The sequence below is a fragment of the Neodiprion virginianus genome, chromosome 7 (assembly GCF_021901495.1).
Source record: "Neodiprion virginianus isolate iyNeoVirg1 chromosome 7, iyNeoVirg1.1, whole genome shotgun sequence".
Taxonomy (NCBI): domain Eukaryota; kingdom Metazoa; phylum Arthropoda; class Insecta; order Hymenoptera; family Diprionidae; genus Neodiprion; species Neodiprion virginianus.
The window spans coordinates 4237756-4253861 of NC_060883.1; the positions used below are offsets into that span (position 1 = coordinate 4237756).

A 16106-nucleotide genomic window follows, 5' to 3' on the forward strand; every position below is an offset into this window, starting at 1 on the left:
CTGGCGATTTCGGAAGGGCTGGGCCGATAATATACATAGCTATATATATATATATATTTGTAGTCTATGAGTATGGATCTATATCCACGATTAAAAGTCTCGAGAGTATATATCTGGAAATTAGGAAAGGGATTGCTCTGTTTAACGGTAACCGCGGAAATGAATGAAAAACTGAAAGGCCAAGGCTCGCTCATTTATTTCCTCCTTCGATATTATACAGTCATACCTATATTATTAGGGACGTATATACATATATATATATATACTTAGCTCTAGATATCACTGCCGGTAACTTTTTTTTCCCTTGAAATTTTTTTCATCGATTTATATTCGCCCGGCGTATATATGAGAGACGATGAGAATTCTTCAATTGACGCCAAGTGATCTTGAAGAGTTAATTGAAGTTTCAATTTATTTTCCTTATTTACATTATTATACGTAGATAAAAATCTTTAATATTTTTACCGTGTTTTAATAAATATCGAGAGTTCAAGTTTTACTTGACTGTGAAAAAAGTTGGTGTACGATGTACAGAGTGTCAGGTTTTTAAAAACATGCTCGAATGTATCGAAAAGTAATTGTTGACAAAAATTGTTGGATATGAAAGTGGACGTCGAACGAGCATTCCAGTTTTTGGGTCCGAGGACTCTGCTGGGCCCATTGAAGCCCAACTCTTATTCTTCAAACGAAACCTCTCATTTTTTATTGCTATTTCTTATTTTTCATTGAAAAGTCATTAAGCTTTACTCTTAGTCATTTTTTTTCGGTTTTCGTCTTCGAACAGGCCCAAAACGTTATTCCGAAGTTTACTCGCAAAAAGAGTGAAGATTCGTCAATCTTTGCGAAGAATTTAAAAATGAGAACGAGTTCTACGATGAACGGAATTGTTCGACATTGAAAATTGCTTAGGCGCTCGTTTGCATTGTTCATTAAGAATTGCTAAGCGTTTAAGAACCGCCGGCATTAGCGTTAGGTACTCGATGTTCACCGTGGGGAGGTTCTTAAACGCTTAACAATGTTAAAAAAAAAAAAAAAAACAATAAAAAAACAAGTGCCTAAACACTTTTCAATGTCCAACAATTCTGTTCATCGTAGAACTCGTTCTCATTTTTTAATTCTTCGCAAAGATTGACGTATCGTTTTGGGCCTGTTCGAAGAGGTAGATACTCGAAAATAAAAATGGACAGATATAAAAACATAAGAAAATATTCGCACACACACACAAGACAAAGTAAAGTAAATGTACAAAGTGAACCTTGTTTGATATTGTTTTACTCGTGTTTCTTTTTCCCTTTTGTATTTTCTTTCATTAAACCGCAATCTCCCAGACGAGAAGGAACTCGTTCATTTTCAAACGTTCACCGGTGTGGATTTCTTGAAGCAGTTTTTTCTCATCCGGCTTGCATACTCGAGGTGAATTTCAGCCTTGAGCTTCCACCGCGAGTGCGAAAATCCGAGAGCATTACACACCCTCCAAAGCTAAGATATGCCATGCCGAGGCATGCCTGACGTACCTCAAAGCCACGACGTCAGGCCATTACCATTCGGCCTCTCGACCCGTGCACCGTGGCACTATCAAAATGCCATTGACATACCGCCTGAACCAGTCGAGCAAACTACCAGCGAAAATTTCTGCGAATATATATTTAGCGATTATGCGCCATTCGGTCGCAGCTGCGATCGTCGGTTGATATACGTGACGGAACAATTTTTTGATCGTAAATTTCGATCGCTTTCACATCCCGTAATTGAATTTTTCGCACACCGAGAGAAATTTTTATTTCCGGTTACCGCTCAGTGCTCAGTTTTCTCAACGATACCTGTTTTACTCAATTTTTCTAGTTACTGTAACAAATGAAATTTTTCTCACAATCAGTATAATCGTACAGGAGAGTTCTTATGCAAATAATATCGTAGTGTTGAAAAGATTTCAAGTCCAATGATGAATTTTTTATTTTCATCTGTCGTCTGATGTAAAAAAAATTCAATTCCGACACCGCTCTGTATTTGATTAGAAAAACTCTTCGTGTACCCCAAAATCTGCAGGTGAAATCGGTCATTTTTGTGATCGCGATTTCTAATAGAAATTAATCGAAGTTATTTAACAGTCTGTGAACAAATGAATAAATCTTGAACAACTATGCAAGCAATTGTTGACCTACCTGAACAATTTCTCACTGATTTTTGGTATTCTTTTGAAAAATCTGAGCACAATATACGTGATATATATTTCTTGAGCTTTTTGTTTTTCTTCCCCGGAGTCAGAAGAAGATCCACGATTTTTCATATCCCCGCATTTTGAATTGGTTTTTTTTTTTTGCGGCATGTAAATAAAAGAGCACCCCGGTATATAATTCATGTATGTATGTATATGTATCATTTACCCATGAATAATTCATTACGAGTAATAAGATCCATCGTATAAGGTTGAAATTCGTAGAAATTGCGGATAGGAACGTAGAACTCATGCAAATTATTGAATCTCCGCATAATAGGCTCCGTGTTATTCCATCCCCTATTTTAGCCTGCAAGAAAGCAATTCTTTACACCCCGTGTCGAATAGGAAGAAATAAAATGAGAGACGAGTAAATTTTTTGTTTTTATTTTCAATTGGTTTTACCCATTTTTCTATTTATTTCACCTCTGCGCAGGAAAAGCTGTAAAATTGGAAAAAGAACGAACAAAAATGTCTAAATAAAAAATAAAAAATCCGGAACTCTGAGGTATTGTTATAAAATCGAGGAATAAGTTTGAATGTTTTTTTTTTTTTTCTTTACCCACCGTTTGGAAATTCTAAGCTACTTATTTAGGAGTTTTGATCTTTTAAATTATTCAATCACACGAATCACACGAATTACGATCGTTTATGGAACTCGAATTGTTACGCGTTACAGTTGAAAATCGTGACATTGAAAGTAGGACGTCATGTAAAATAGTCGTGAAGTTATTTATACGGTTTTATTAACTTTGATCTATTATCGGCTTAATTACACAACGATTTTGGGAAGGCCATTCGTTATTACACGTCCATGCGACTTTCGCCCCCAAGAGAATTCCGAGCACTTAACGAGCGTCCAATGGTTACATTATGGCTACATACGGTACTTTCAATTACCCACAAAATTGTGTTAACTTGGCGTGCAAGCTAAAGTGTAATATTATAATCCCAAAATTGACGCCACAGAAGATTAATCCAATAATCCTGGATACATTTTGTTTTTAATTACTATCCTTCTGGAGATAAAATCCTTGAGATAAAATCGAACCTAACACAAGAAAACAAAAATAGTTTTACCCTTTGAGTCACACGTCATTGTGCCGAGTTAACTTTTATAACAAGATCGTGAAACCCAAAAGGTGACCCCAAAATCCCGCGGACAAAGGTTTTTCACCGGATTCAATCGAATTTGAAATTTTCTTCGACCACATCGGATCCGCCGTCTTCAATTTTCGAAATCCCATTTCAGTTTCGTAATCAGCGAGCCAAAAACTCATAACCTATTTAAAACCTGTGTACACGTGGAGGAGTAACTTTCTTGGAAATGAATTATTCCTTCAATTTTTACGATTTTTATCTATCAATTTATTTCTAACAACAATAAATTACATTATATCGAAATGATTACTCTCGAGTATTGAAAACATTTTAGTATACTATCAGAAATAGTGAAAAACTGCAACGAAATATGTTTACAAACTTCTCTAAATATACAAAAAATGTATATAAAATACGTGGTAACTGAAAATGTTGACACAGATTTTTGGCTATGAGTTTTAAACGGGTGAAAATAGGTTGAAAAATTTTCGTTCAAGTGTAAACGTACCACTGAGAGAAATTTCATTTGCTACAGTAACTAGAAAAATTGAGTAAAGCAGGTATCGTTAAAAAAACTATTTCAATATTTTTGGAATTACGAAAAACGAGGTACGCGTAAACATTTTGCGCTATCGTCGATCCTTTTTTGGTTATTGCAAGGCAAAATCAGTTTCCGAGGTTTATTCTACTTTTTTAGTCAAACAAGGCTTTAGCGTCAATTTATTCTTGCACAAGCGTTAAATTTTCGCAACAGTTGCAAGAAAATCTAGCAACAGCGATCGTAATGAGAAAGAATAGTAACGGATACTAGACTTTCCGGTAACGGCTAGAAAACTGATTTTCATTTTCTACCTAGAACTATATTTTTCGATCGTGGTAAAAAATGAAAATAGTCAAGGACCGAGCGGTAACCGGAAATAAAAATGTCTCTCATTGTCAGTGTACGAAAATTTTTTTCTCCGTAGAAATACGAGAATTCCCAAATCATACGTACGTAGTAAGAGTTGTAAAAATTTCCTCCCGCATGCAGGAATACCAAGGAAAAAGAAGAAAAAGAAAAATCCAAAAAGAAGCATGCGAAATAAATCACCCGAGGTGAAGTTATCTCGACTAGCGGGTACCGCATGGAGAAAACAACGGGAAATAAAAGAGGGGAGAAGGAAAAAAAACGTGATTGGTCGAATCCACGAATAGGTCGAGTTGAACCAGCAAGACAGAGAGAGAGAGAGAGAGAGAGAGAGAGAGAGACCCATATGCAAACTACACGACTTTAAATATAGGAACGCTCGAAGTATCGAGCGCGCAAAAGCTTTAGCTTATTGTCAGAATGCCGATGTGTTGGACATTGTAACGACGATGCGACGTTTCGGTTCGGCAGGGTTGACCTGACGCTGAGGAAAGCTTCGAGGCGAGACGATTGCTGGTAGCAAAAAACGAGGGAGAGACCGGATCAATTTTGTCCGACGTTATTACGGACAAATCAGAATTTAGTACAGGATCGAACAGCCTTGCGAGTCTGTTAACGATCGGCACTTTCTATGACCGTTCTAAATTTACTATGTATCTTGACTCTAGTCGTTCTTGACCAACCCGAACTGCAATTCTTCATATATTCGGATCTCGAACTAAATGTAAAATGACGGCTTCGCACGTCGATTAAGTTTCTGGGAATTTAAACCTTAAACCACGGTTGTTCGTGTGATAGTTTAATAAAATTGTGCACATAATGAAAGCAGCATCCTTAATGATCAAGACAAAAACCACGCGGGGAAGAGACGAAAAAAAAAAACACATATCACGAGAAGAATTCGTAGAAAATGAAATTACACAAAAAATTTATTCACCGTACAAACAATTTCACTTTTTCTTACACAGATTTCGATCTTGTAACGTGAAAAACTGCATATTTTTTTTTTTTTCGATGTATCGATTTTCATTTTCATCGTGAATTGCGATTTTTTTTTTTTTTTCGGTTTTTTCCATTTCGGATTCTTATCGCGAAATTGCAATTTTTATTATCTGCCTCGACGATATCCTGGGTGACCTGAGCGTTGGCTTAACCCGAGACCGTCCGGAGAAATCCCAATTACGGTGAAGGACGACGTCGATCAGCTCCTCATCTCCGCGCTGCTGCGTCTCTTCGTATTCGCATCGCCGCAGGCGTTCGACTCTCATGCGACATCCGGCATAAATCAATTGAAAACAGAATCTCCTTCGTTTTCCTGTCTATAACGCGTTTCAAACTACACTGAGAGAAATTTTTATTTCCGTTTACCGGTCAGTCCTTAACGATTTTCATTTTTTATCACAATCCAAAAATATAGTTCTAGGTAGAAAATGAAAATTAGTTTTCTAGCCGTTACCGGAAACTCTAGTATCCGTTACTATTCTTTCTCATTACGATCACTGTTGCTAGATTTTCTTGCAACCGTTGCGAAAATTTAACGCTCGTGCAAGAATAAATTGACGTTAAAGCCTTGTTTAACTAAAAAAGTAGAGTAAACCTCGGAAACTGATTTTGCGTTGCAATAACCAAAAAAGGATCGACGATAGCGCAAAATGTTTACGCGTACCTCGTTTTTCGTAATCCCAACAATATTCAATCAGTTTTTTAACGATACCTGTTTTACCGAATTTTTCTAGTTACTGTAACAAATGAAATTCTTCTCAGTGTGCCGTTATAACAACAACAATTTTGTCGTAGAAAAAACCGTGCTCGTTATCCACTTTAAATTGTTTAGAAAATGTTTTAACTTTTTCAGCGTAATTTTAAGTAGCTTTGGTGGTTCTTTTTTATCTTTTTTTTTTCTTACATGCCCCTTGAAAAGATAGTTTTTATACTCAAACAAAGCCTCTTAAAACCAAAATTAGGTAGCAAAATTTTAAAAGATGAAATTTTTCAAACACTCTAACTGAAATATCTCGAAAAGTATAGAAATTAGGAATCTGTTCTTGGTTTCATTTTGTAGACAATCGAATATACTTCTAAAAAAATGTTGTCACTACTATGTGACGTTATTTGTATCAGCTTAGAACACGAGTGAGATAAAAATTTACAAGGTAACAAACATTTTCATTCATTCATTCAATCCACTCAACTTTAAACATTCGTATCGAACACAAGATGAACATTTAGGTGTATAGTAGTCTTGACCTTTTTTTTCATAGAAAATTTGACTATCTACAAAATGAAATCAACAACAGCTTCCCAATTTGTATAGTTTTCGAAATATTTCGATTACAGTGTTTGAAAAATTCAAACCGGACGAGTCACCGTATAAAATTTGACCACCGAGTTTCGGTTTTACGCGACACTGTTTGAGGCTAAAAACTAACTTTTTGAAGGGCTACGTGAGAAGAGAAACAAAAAAAAAGTTTCAAAAAACGACCAATAAATTTTTCTTTATTTTTGACAAATTTTTTTTTATGTTTGTCCTCTTTTATTGTCCAACTTTCTTGTTTTACCGTTCTTTCTTTTTTTTTTTTTTTAACCTCGCCTCTCCGCCGAATCGTCGCACACGAAAGCAATGCGTGTGGGGAAGGTGGTGAAAGTTTCGACACGTAGAAATTCGTTCACATCGACAATTTCCTCGCAAATCAAATAAACAAAGTTTTACAATATCACATGCCGGGGTGTAAGATTTTTTAGAACATAAAAAAAAAAAAAAAATGAAGAGACGTTACAACCATTCGGACTGATCGAGAAAAATGAAATTTGCAGTAACTTGAAGAGAGAAATTATCACCTACAACAAAATTATACCGTCAATTGCGGTTTCCAAATGATCGGATCAGGCATTGGTGTGAGATTTTTTTTTTTTTTTCCGAAATAAGCGACGGTCGGTTTTCAAGATCGAGCGAACGGATTTCACCGGAATAACCTCACCTATACACTCATACAGCCGGTAGCCATGCATAATATAGGCAGCGAAGTCGGGTATTTTTTATCCTGAGAAATTGCAAGGTTACAGCACGGACGTAAGTCAGGATTTGTAAAGGTAGGGCAGCGGGAAAAAATTTTTCGTTGTCAGTCGCGACTTACGGACGGAAGTTTTATATCATCTTCTTTGATAAAACCGCACCTTTTCACCGATGACATATCGATGCCAATTTCGTCGCGCCCTATTTCCGCAAACGAAATTACATAACTTTCTGCTTTTTGCTTTCTTTTTTTCTTCTTCTTTTCTCAATCATTTTTTGACAACGGTGCAATTTTTCATTCACGTCAAATTAGAACATTATCCGAAAAACTCGGAAATCGATCGAGGCTCTAATATTTTTCACTCGGAAACTGTTGCATTTTTTTTTTTTTGTTAGTCTAGCTTGTACGATTTTTCGTCTTCAAGCCCGAAGAAAACCTGATTATAAATGCTTGCCAGACAGAGATAAAATTAATGCACCAATGAGCATTCGCGAAACTCTGCAGATATATTAGATATCGATTATCACGGAACTTTATATACGACTGACTTATTTGTACTGTGTATTAAGTATACGCAACAAATTGTATTCTCGTGTGGTATTAAAAATTTCCGAAATATCCATTAATTTTCAATTTACGTTACAATCCAAGTATCTTGCGAAATTTACTTGTTAAACGTTTTGTAAATTCGACAAGACACTTCGCTCGGCAGTGAAAAAATGAATATTCGCCCGCATATGCGAAGACAAAGATAAGGGAAAATATATCAGCGAAGCAGAGCTTCGGAAAGCTTTGAAAGCTTTGGGAGTGAGCCAGTCCAACCGGAAGTCAGCAGTTTGGGGTCGCTGACCATGTCTAGGGATGTTGGGGGAGGGGGATTTTCGGAGCGTGTACCGCGAGTCTGAGCTTGTGTTGAGGTGAAACCAAAGTTCAAGCCGTGATTCCGGTTTCCGGCGAATTTGGAATACGGCGCACCTGTTATCAACCCGTTTGTAACTGTCAGCAATTGTCCCCGCAGTACCATTCGGGTCTTCATAAAGTAAAACCGCCAGGCTTTCGTCATCAAACGACCCTATAAGTCGACCATATCAACCTGGGACCAGGAGTACCGATCACCATGATTTTTGAAGAGATCCTGACGTCAAATGATGCACTTCACAATACTTTTACCTCGGATAAGCAACGCGCCGAATAGGATTCCATTCGCGTGAAAGAAACCTGACCGACGAAACGAACGGAGAACGTCTTTCCACCAGTAACTACTTGGAAGTTACGTCGATCGCGTCCTGCGCCCAGTGGCTCTTGTATAAAATGGATGCTGGGTCGAAATCCAGGTTCCTTATATACCATCCTTGCCCATCTCTTTCGTAACGCAGCGATACGTGCAGGAGCTAGAAAATCGAGACTCGTCAGGCAGAGTTGGGTTCACGTTATCTCCGAATAAGCTCTTCTCCTTATCAACATCCTCATCAGACTCATCGTCGAGATTGACTTCGAGGATTTGCCGGTACTAATCCGGCTTCGAAACGCTCGTCCGGTGTTCAAATCATCCAGTATATTGGCCGGTATGTAGAATCGTCGTCAATATGCGGAGAGAAAAGTCTGTCGTTACGTAATTTGCCGGGTTTCACAACTTCCAAGTTCAGACATGAACCCTTCCGTGGTCCACATTCGCCTGCTGGTCAATTACCCCATGCTCGACGAGTGAATTGCAGATTCGCCTTCCGACTAGTCCGACCCTGCAAGACCGTCACTTTGGAAGCGTATAACGAGTGGTTAATTCGTGTAAAAGGAAATAGCCTTTTCAATGTAACAACGGCGCGTCTGTTGGTTTCTCTGAAGTGGGATTGCAGATTCATTTATATTCCAAGGAATGCTCGTCTAGAGGGTCAATCGAGCCCTGAAAGGCAAAAGTGCATTCAAGGAAGTTGAGAAGTGGTTTAAAGGGGGGAAGAGAAAGAAAAAAAAACGAAAAAAAAAGAACAAAAAAAAAAAAAACGAAGACAACTAGAATAAAGACAAGAGACGTGGCAACATCGCGGAGAAACGGCCGCCTGGCGAGGAGGCGAAGAGGGTTGCGGGGGAGACCTCGATCAATATGGCGGATGGAAAGGGTGTGCCAGGGGTGGTAGGGGAAATGGGGGCATAGGGGAAACCGTAGAGGAAGCTCGAAGTGGGGGCTCTACAGTCACGTCACGTCACGCTACGGCATGCCATGCTGTCAACGTGACCTTGAGGCAAATCTAGAAAGAGGTGGACCACTTCTTGCACTCTCGATGAAAAATTGTCCAAGCATTTTTTCTTCACCATCGACTTGGCCCATCTTCCAAGGTGTGCGAATTTATTTGAAGGGGTTGAAATACCATCGATAGACCAACCCATGGAATACCACAAAGTGAATATCGAGTACAAGTTGAGCGACCATCGATTTTTTTTGTACCTTTCAGTAGATGATCATCCTTAATTTTTACGGTTGAACCGTTGCAAAAGTCCAACAAATTTTTTTCGAATCGTTCGGTCGAAATAGATGAAAATAAAATTTGACAAACCGTGCACGGGTTGTCATGGGCAGATATTTCTGCACTCTCTGGAATCCGAGGCTGGATGACGAAACTAGTTTTCACGCTGTTTTAACCAACTGGTGAAACTTTTTTCAACTGGAACTACAACTTTTCGGGCTTACAAACATGCGGTGTATGATTAGTGCTTTCTCGGGCTTAAGCTGCACCGATTTTATTTGCGACTTAAAAAACTTGTGTCAGATATGAACACCGTTTTTCATGACGTGTCTGATCGCATTTGGGTTACCCTTGTCATCGATTAAGCTAAAAATTGAACAATTTCGACGTGACGATAATTTCATGACGGTACGATTTCAGTTTCCGGTCTTAAAGACTCTTTCAATCACTCGTAAACTAAACGAGCACATTTCTTATTTTCTTGATAAAAACAAACAGATCAGTACTTCCACCGCTCTGGAGTAAACGGGTCTCGATTGTCGTTACGAAAAATTTTCAACCGCGAAATGTGTAATACTAGAAATCATCCAAACGATATCGCAAAGACAGACTGTAATATATTATTTCTGATAGAGTTGTTTTCGCTTGATCAGAAAAAAAGGTGCTGGAAGTGGATAACATGCGTTACCCTTTACGTTATACACATAGAAAGTCACTCGAGTGCTCGAACCGCCATTGAGTTCTTATCTCTATCATTCTGCTTCGGCTCACGCGTGATCCTGAAATCAAAGGGTTTTTTAACTGGCCATCATCCTCCGTTTATCTGTCATACTTTATCTGTATGTACGTAATATATATATATACATATATATATATATATAGATGTTATACTTCAGGGATCATGATTTTCTTTACGGTTTTGGTTTATTTATCATTTCCTTTCCCGCTAACTCACCTGGAAAGTTATCTCGGATATCTATAAAAATCATCTGGTTGAAGGTACAAGGGTTTTCATAGTGATCTCCACCATAAACTTGCTTTCCGTATACCATCTAAAAACGGTTGAATGAACAACGGATAAATGCAGTGTCAATAATTGAATCTTTGGGTACAGGGAATAATTTTATCACATCGCGAATGTTGAAGTCTTCTTGTAAGGTTACAGCAATTATGGACAGTGTTTGAAATATCAAATTCAGTCCAAAAGGTGAAACGAGTCGTAGGTTCATTTTTTCGCTGGGTAAAAGTCTGGAAAAAGAAACAGGGTCAAGTACTGAAGAAATTTTCCTCGTAGCGAATTCAGGGAACTGGGTAGATGTAAATTATGCATCGCATCGAAGTGAAATTTTTGCAACAGCACAGTCCGATTTCAGTTTCGAACAGAGCTTTAATCTCTCGTTGTTACAGTAGAGTTAGTACGAAATTAAACATTCAACAATCATCGTAAAGTTCTCCGAGTGAAAGAAAGAAAGAAAGGAAGAAGTAAGAAACGGTCATTCAATCGCAATTAATCCACACGGTCTTACAGAGTTCGAACTCTCATTGAAGAGAGCTGGCGACTCTTTGCGTGTCTGCACTCAGTTGCAATGCCGTTTTCCAAGAATCGCTGTCTTAACGATTTAATTAACAATGAAAGGTTTGCGAGCCTCGTTTCTACGTCGAGTTCATCCAGCTCCAGTTCGCAGTTTCTCTTAAACCACTCCCAGCTATACAGGACTTTCTTGTCCCGGTTCTTGGCGTTTCCACGATCCCACCCATTCCATCCCATCCCATCCCATTTCATCCCATCCCATCCTTACGGGCAAACAATCCTAACCAGCTCCCTGAAAACGCCCCCGTCTCTACACGTCCACAATTTTCGCAGCCAATTAGGAACTCCTCCCTTCCTCCCGCCTTTTAATTAGCGCCGTTCTAGAATTATCATTAAATTGTCAAAATAAAACACGCGTTGATTAGATTAGGATCGAGCAGACTGCGTGTTCTTATATCCCTGTAAATTCGCCTCGAGTTATACCGCGGCATGAATGATCACATGTTGGATAATATTATCGCATGCATCGATTCTGCGAGAACCTGAATTCTAACAACTCCTAACAAACCTACGTACATTGACTAAAAATAGACCGGCTGATTGTTGCAAGAACCGCAGCTCATTTGTCAAAATGACTGATGATCATCTTGCCCTGAAAGTGATGCAAATCCCACGTTTAGAATATTGGAATAACAGAAAATACGATATGCTATCATTTATCAACAGTTTATTATCGAGCAATCAACACTCTGAATATATTATTCGATGTATGCGCGTACAAATCGTTTCCTGCGTCCGTCTGATCTGTACAGTAAAATTCACTGGATTAAAAAAACGTTGAAGTACCCAAATAAAGATTATTAGAGAACAGCGATAGAGTCCAACGCGAGGTAAACCATGCCGGTATTTCAGTCACGTTTGCTTATCTGAGAGCCAATCTTCTTTGCCGGCACAGCTGAGTGTCCACAAAAGGAGAAGAAAAACTCAGAGAAAAAGAGTTCTTATACAACGTAATTCATAAAAGCGAGAGTCACTTGGAGATCTATCACAATTACATGGACGAGAGCTGTTCACTTCGGTAGTTTGAACTTCCGCTTGCCTCGACGTTTTTCTCAGCGGCTGGCACCGACGGTAAGTCGAAGCGTACCGCGGGTAAAGCAGAATGCGCCCCGGGTAAAGCAGAACGGCAGAGGGAAAGCACGCTAGTTCGATCAGCCTAAACGTCAGCCTGAGCTATTCCTCCCTTCCGCTCTACTCGGGTCGTTTTGGAATCTAACGAACTTTCTCACCCTTCCGCAATTTGCAGTAAAGTCTGAAGTACAAGGCATTCCATGCGCTTTGTACTTTAGACAGTCGGAGGGTGCCCAGGGGCAGATTTACACATTCTACATGCTACACCAGCCAAGGTCTGCTGATTTGCACGCCCCTTTCTTGGGTCGCCGGGGTTCACTTTCATGATGGGTGGAAAAGAACAATAGTCGTTGAAAGTATTACCGGGATGTGCAATTCTCCGCGAATTTTACGTGAGGAGGCAAAATTTCAATTTAACTTTGAATAAATTTCTTCTTTTTCACGACGTTCTGCATTTCGTACTACAGGTATATTTATTGTTATCATACCTACGTATGTTGGTTATACAAGGGAATTGTAGTAGAACACGGTTGCTTGGCGCATTATTTGTCCGACAATTTCTCCATGGTAAACTTTTATCGTAAACCGGTCTTACGTCAAGTTTTCAAGTAGAGTTAACCACCTGACACTAATTTTCAAAGTTTTCCAAACAAAAGGTTTCAGCCCGACGCGACGACGTTAAGCCGATCTCTGTGCAGCCCTGAGCAACACGAAAGCTCGCGTGTAAAACATCCCCCTTCCCTTCCCTCTCTCCCTCCCCCTCGCTCCTCATTGCGATCGCAGAGTATACAACGAGTATTAATTCGAAGAAACGTTGTTACTTGTAAGTAACAGTCACTGAATTCAACAACAGCAGAAGAATCCGAGGAGTTTATCACTCGTGGATTTAATTTACGTCTGGTATCAAGATTACAAAGGTTTCTAAAGATTTCAGAAGATTTCAAGACGTTTCAAAAGTTTACAACAGATTTCGGATGGTTACAAATATTTCGAAGATTTCGACGGATCAGAAAAGATTTTAAATAATTTCAGTGGATTTTAAAAGATTTAGACGGATTTCAAAAATTATACAAGATTTTGGGGATTTTAAAGAATTTTATAAGATTTCTAAAGACTCCAGAAGACTTCTAAGGATTTCAAAAGATTTTCAATAGTTTCAAAGGATTTCAGTTCATTTTAAGAGACTTCAGCCAGATGATTTCAAGAGATATTTCATAGGCTACAAAATATTTCAGCAGATTTCGAATATTTCGATGGTATTCAAGAGACTTTACAAGATTGACGAAAAAGCGTAAATCAGATTTCAGTATTTATCAACCCCTCAGAAAAATTGAATAATTTCCGTGTGTAAGGGTGGACTATAAATAAAAAATGTTCATCAATGAAACTATTCGGAAACACTGAATTTATCTACCGTTGAGATTGATTCTTTCTTTTTCCAAATTGCGTCATCGCATTATCGATATCGCGTTTGCTCACGGGGTGGAAAATTGATCCAAATGAATATGTTATGTTACAGAGCTTGCGGAGCATGATCGTGACGAACGTAACGGACGCGTGCGAGGTTCACGATCCGTGTCAACACGGTGGGATTTGTATTTCAACGGACAGCGGGCCGATCTGCGAGTGTCGGACAGGAGACTACGAGGGTGTCTACTGCGAAAAAGGTGAGCCCCATGCTTTTTGAGCCGTAGTATAAATCGCCATCGTTCCAAGTCGTTGAAGTTCCGTGGACCAGTATTGCGGTTGTAAGTTTAATATGTGTGATAAAAAATAGTACGGACAAAATCCAGGCATTTACAGAATTTCGTTCCATGTGGTCACATGGGATTCTGTGATATTCGGGCACGTGAAACGTGCGAAGGAAGCAACGTAATGAAAGGATACGTACACCTACACTTAACTTGATGTGTTACGTAAATTATTTCTGGAAAATTATACGTCACATTGCCGGAAAATCTTTTCATCTAACGTATTATTTTCTGCGTTACGTGTGTGATATAACCGCAGGGAAAAATATATATATACGGAAAAATTATACGGCTCAGGTTCGTTCGCAAGGTTATGAGATTAGGGTTTGACATTGCTGTAAGTTTAGGTTATAGTCTCGTAAGCGTGGAAGGTAACGATGGTGAAACGCTAAAGGAATCGAAGAAAAAAGATTTCGGGATACTTGAACCTCGAGGTGTTTCGCGCTTTAGACTTTCTTCGAGTTCACCTAAGCAACGTGAACATTTTGCTTTTTCAGCGAGATAAGTATTTCTTCGATGGCAAAGAACTTACTTGTTCGTTAGTGGTAAGAAAAAATTTTTGCATGGAAATTGAAATACGTGAAAGATTTATTAACGTGAAAAATTTTCTACCCAGAAATATATTTTTCGATTGTTGTAAAAAATGTAAAATAGTCAAGGACTGAGCGGTAACCGGAACCAAAAATTTCTCTCAGTGTTCGTATGGGATCATTTCTTATCACCGAGATCGATGAACGCGTTTCGATGCCTGAGAATTAGTCCCGAGTAATTTATCTATACCTGAGTGTTTTTTATTTGTTTATTTATTTTTTTTTTCATTCATACCTTGCCATCGACAAACACGTACAATTGGATTACCTTCTGAAACCTGAAAGAAACGTTTTACCGTAAAGATCGATATCTAATTATAATTAGATTAATGACTGCAACGAAGACGATTTTGTTTCTTACATTATGATTTCTTTTTTTTTTTCTATGGTGTGTCCAGAGGCATGGAGCACTGTGCTACCGACAGCTGGCACTGACGAATTCTGGGAGTGGGATTACAGTGAGTTTGAAACTTAAGTCCCCTTAAGTTCCCGTAATTATTTATCGAGCTTATCAATCATCTCGCTGTTTAAGTCTGTACATAATGATCATATTTTGTTTCAACCATGAATCACCTGCTGGTTTGGATTCAATTTACTGATGGTGAAAAATTTTTCAAATTTACCACAAAAATACTCGTATTATCTGGATAATTTTTTTCTACCACCTAAATATCATCTAGATAATTTTCAATCCATGCTAGATTACCAAGTCTTAAAATAGTTAAGAAGAAAATTATTCTTCGTTGGAAACACGAGCACACAAATGAATAATTGAGTTCAATGTGTAAAATAATCTGTCAATATTGAATGGTGAACTTTTTGGAAAGTTTGAAAATTATCTAAAACGCAGGTAATTCGTGCAGGCAGTTGGCTAGCTTTTGAAAGTATACATTCAGGACTTCTGACCGCTCAACTATTTCCCTTGAAGATAAATTCAAAAACACAATATATGGTATATATATATATTTTTCAAATTCAAATATATATATATATATATATATATATATATATACACGAAACCGAAGAAATAAATACATCATCATTGTAAATTATACGAGTTAATTTTCATTATAATTTCTTGCAGAAGTTGTTAATTAATCGTGCAATTAAACAATTATCGTACGCATTAAATTACATCGAAACAAAGTCTTTCGGACTTTTAAAATAACCTAGACGGCGATAAAAAACACCCAGGCTAACGATCATTTGTCATCTCAGTTCGTTTGACCGAACTCTTGAAAGTAATGAATACGATCGTTATATGCAGGGATTTTTATCCCTTCCCATTTTGGGTGTCTAACGTTTTGACAACGGCACGTGTTAATTTTGAATTAAACGATCCTCCTCGTTTTTGATTAATGATAATGTAGGTACTCGGGTTATACCGCTATCAAGGTATGAAATAAA

At 38.2% G+C, this 16106-nt stretch overlaps 1 protein-coding gene across 4 annotated transcripts in view; it reads left to right on the plus strand.

The window, feature by feature from the left end:
• The window catches only part of LOC124308634 (neurexin-1), an 89281-nt gene that overhangs the window by 17146 nt on the left and 56029 nt on the right, over positions 1-16106 (plus strand). For 3 of the 4 annotated variants that reach the window (XM_046771505.1, XM_046771506.1, XM_046771508.1), the window contains exons 3-4: positions 13878-14025; positions 15098-15157. In XM_046771505.1, coding sequence (XP_046627461.1) covers positions 13878-14025; positions 15098-15157 — 208 coding nt within the window. The remainder of the gene's footprint in view (positions 1-13877; positions 14026-15097; positions 15158-16106) is intronic. The other variant, XM_046771507.1, reaches the window with a different exon arrangement.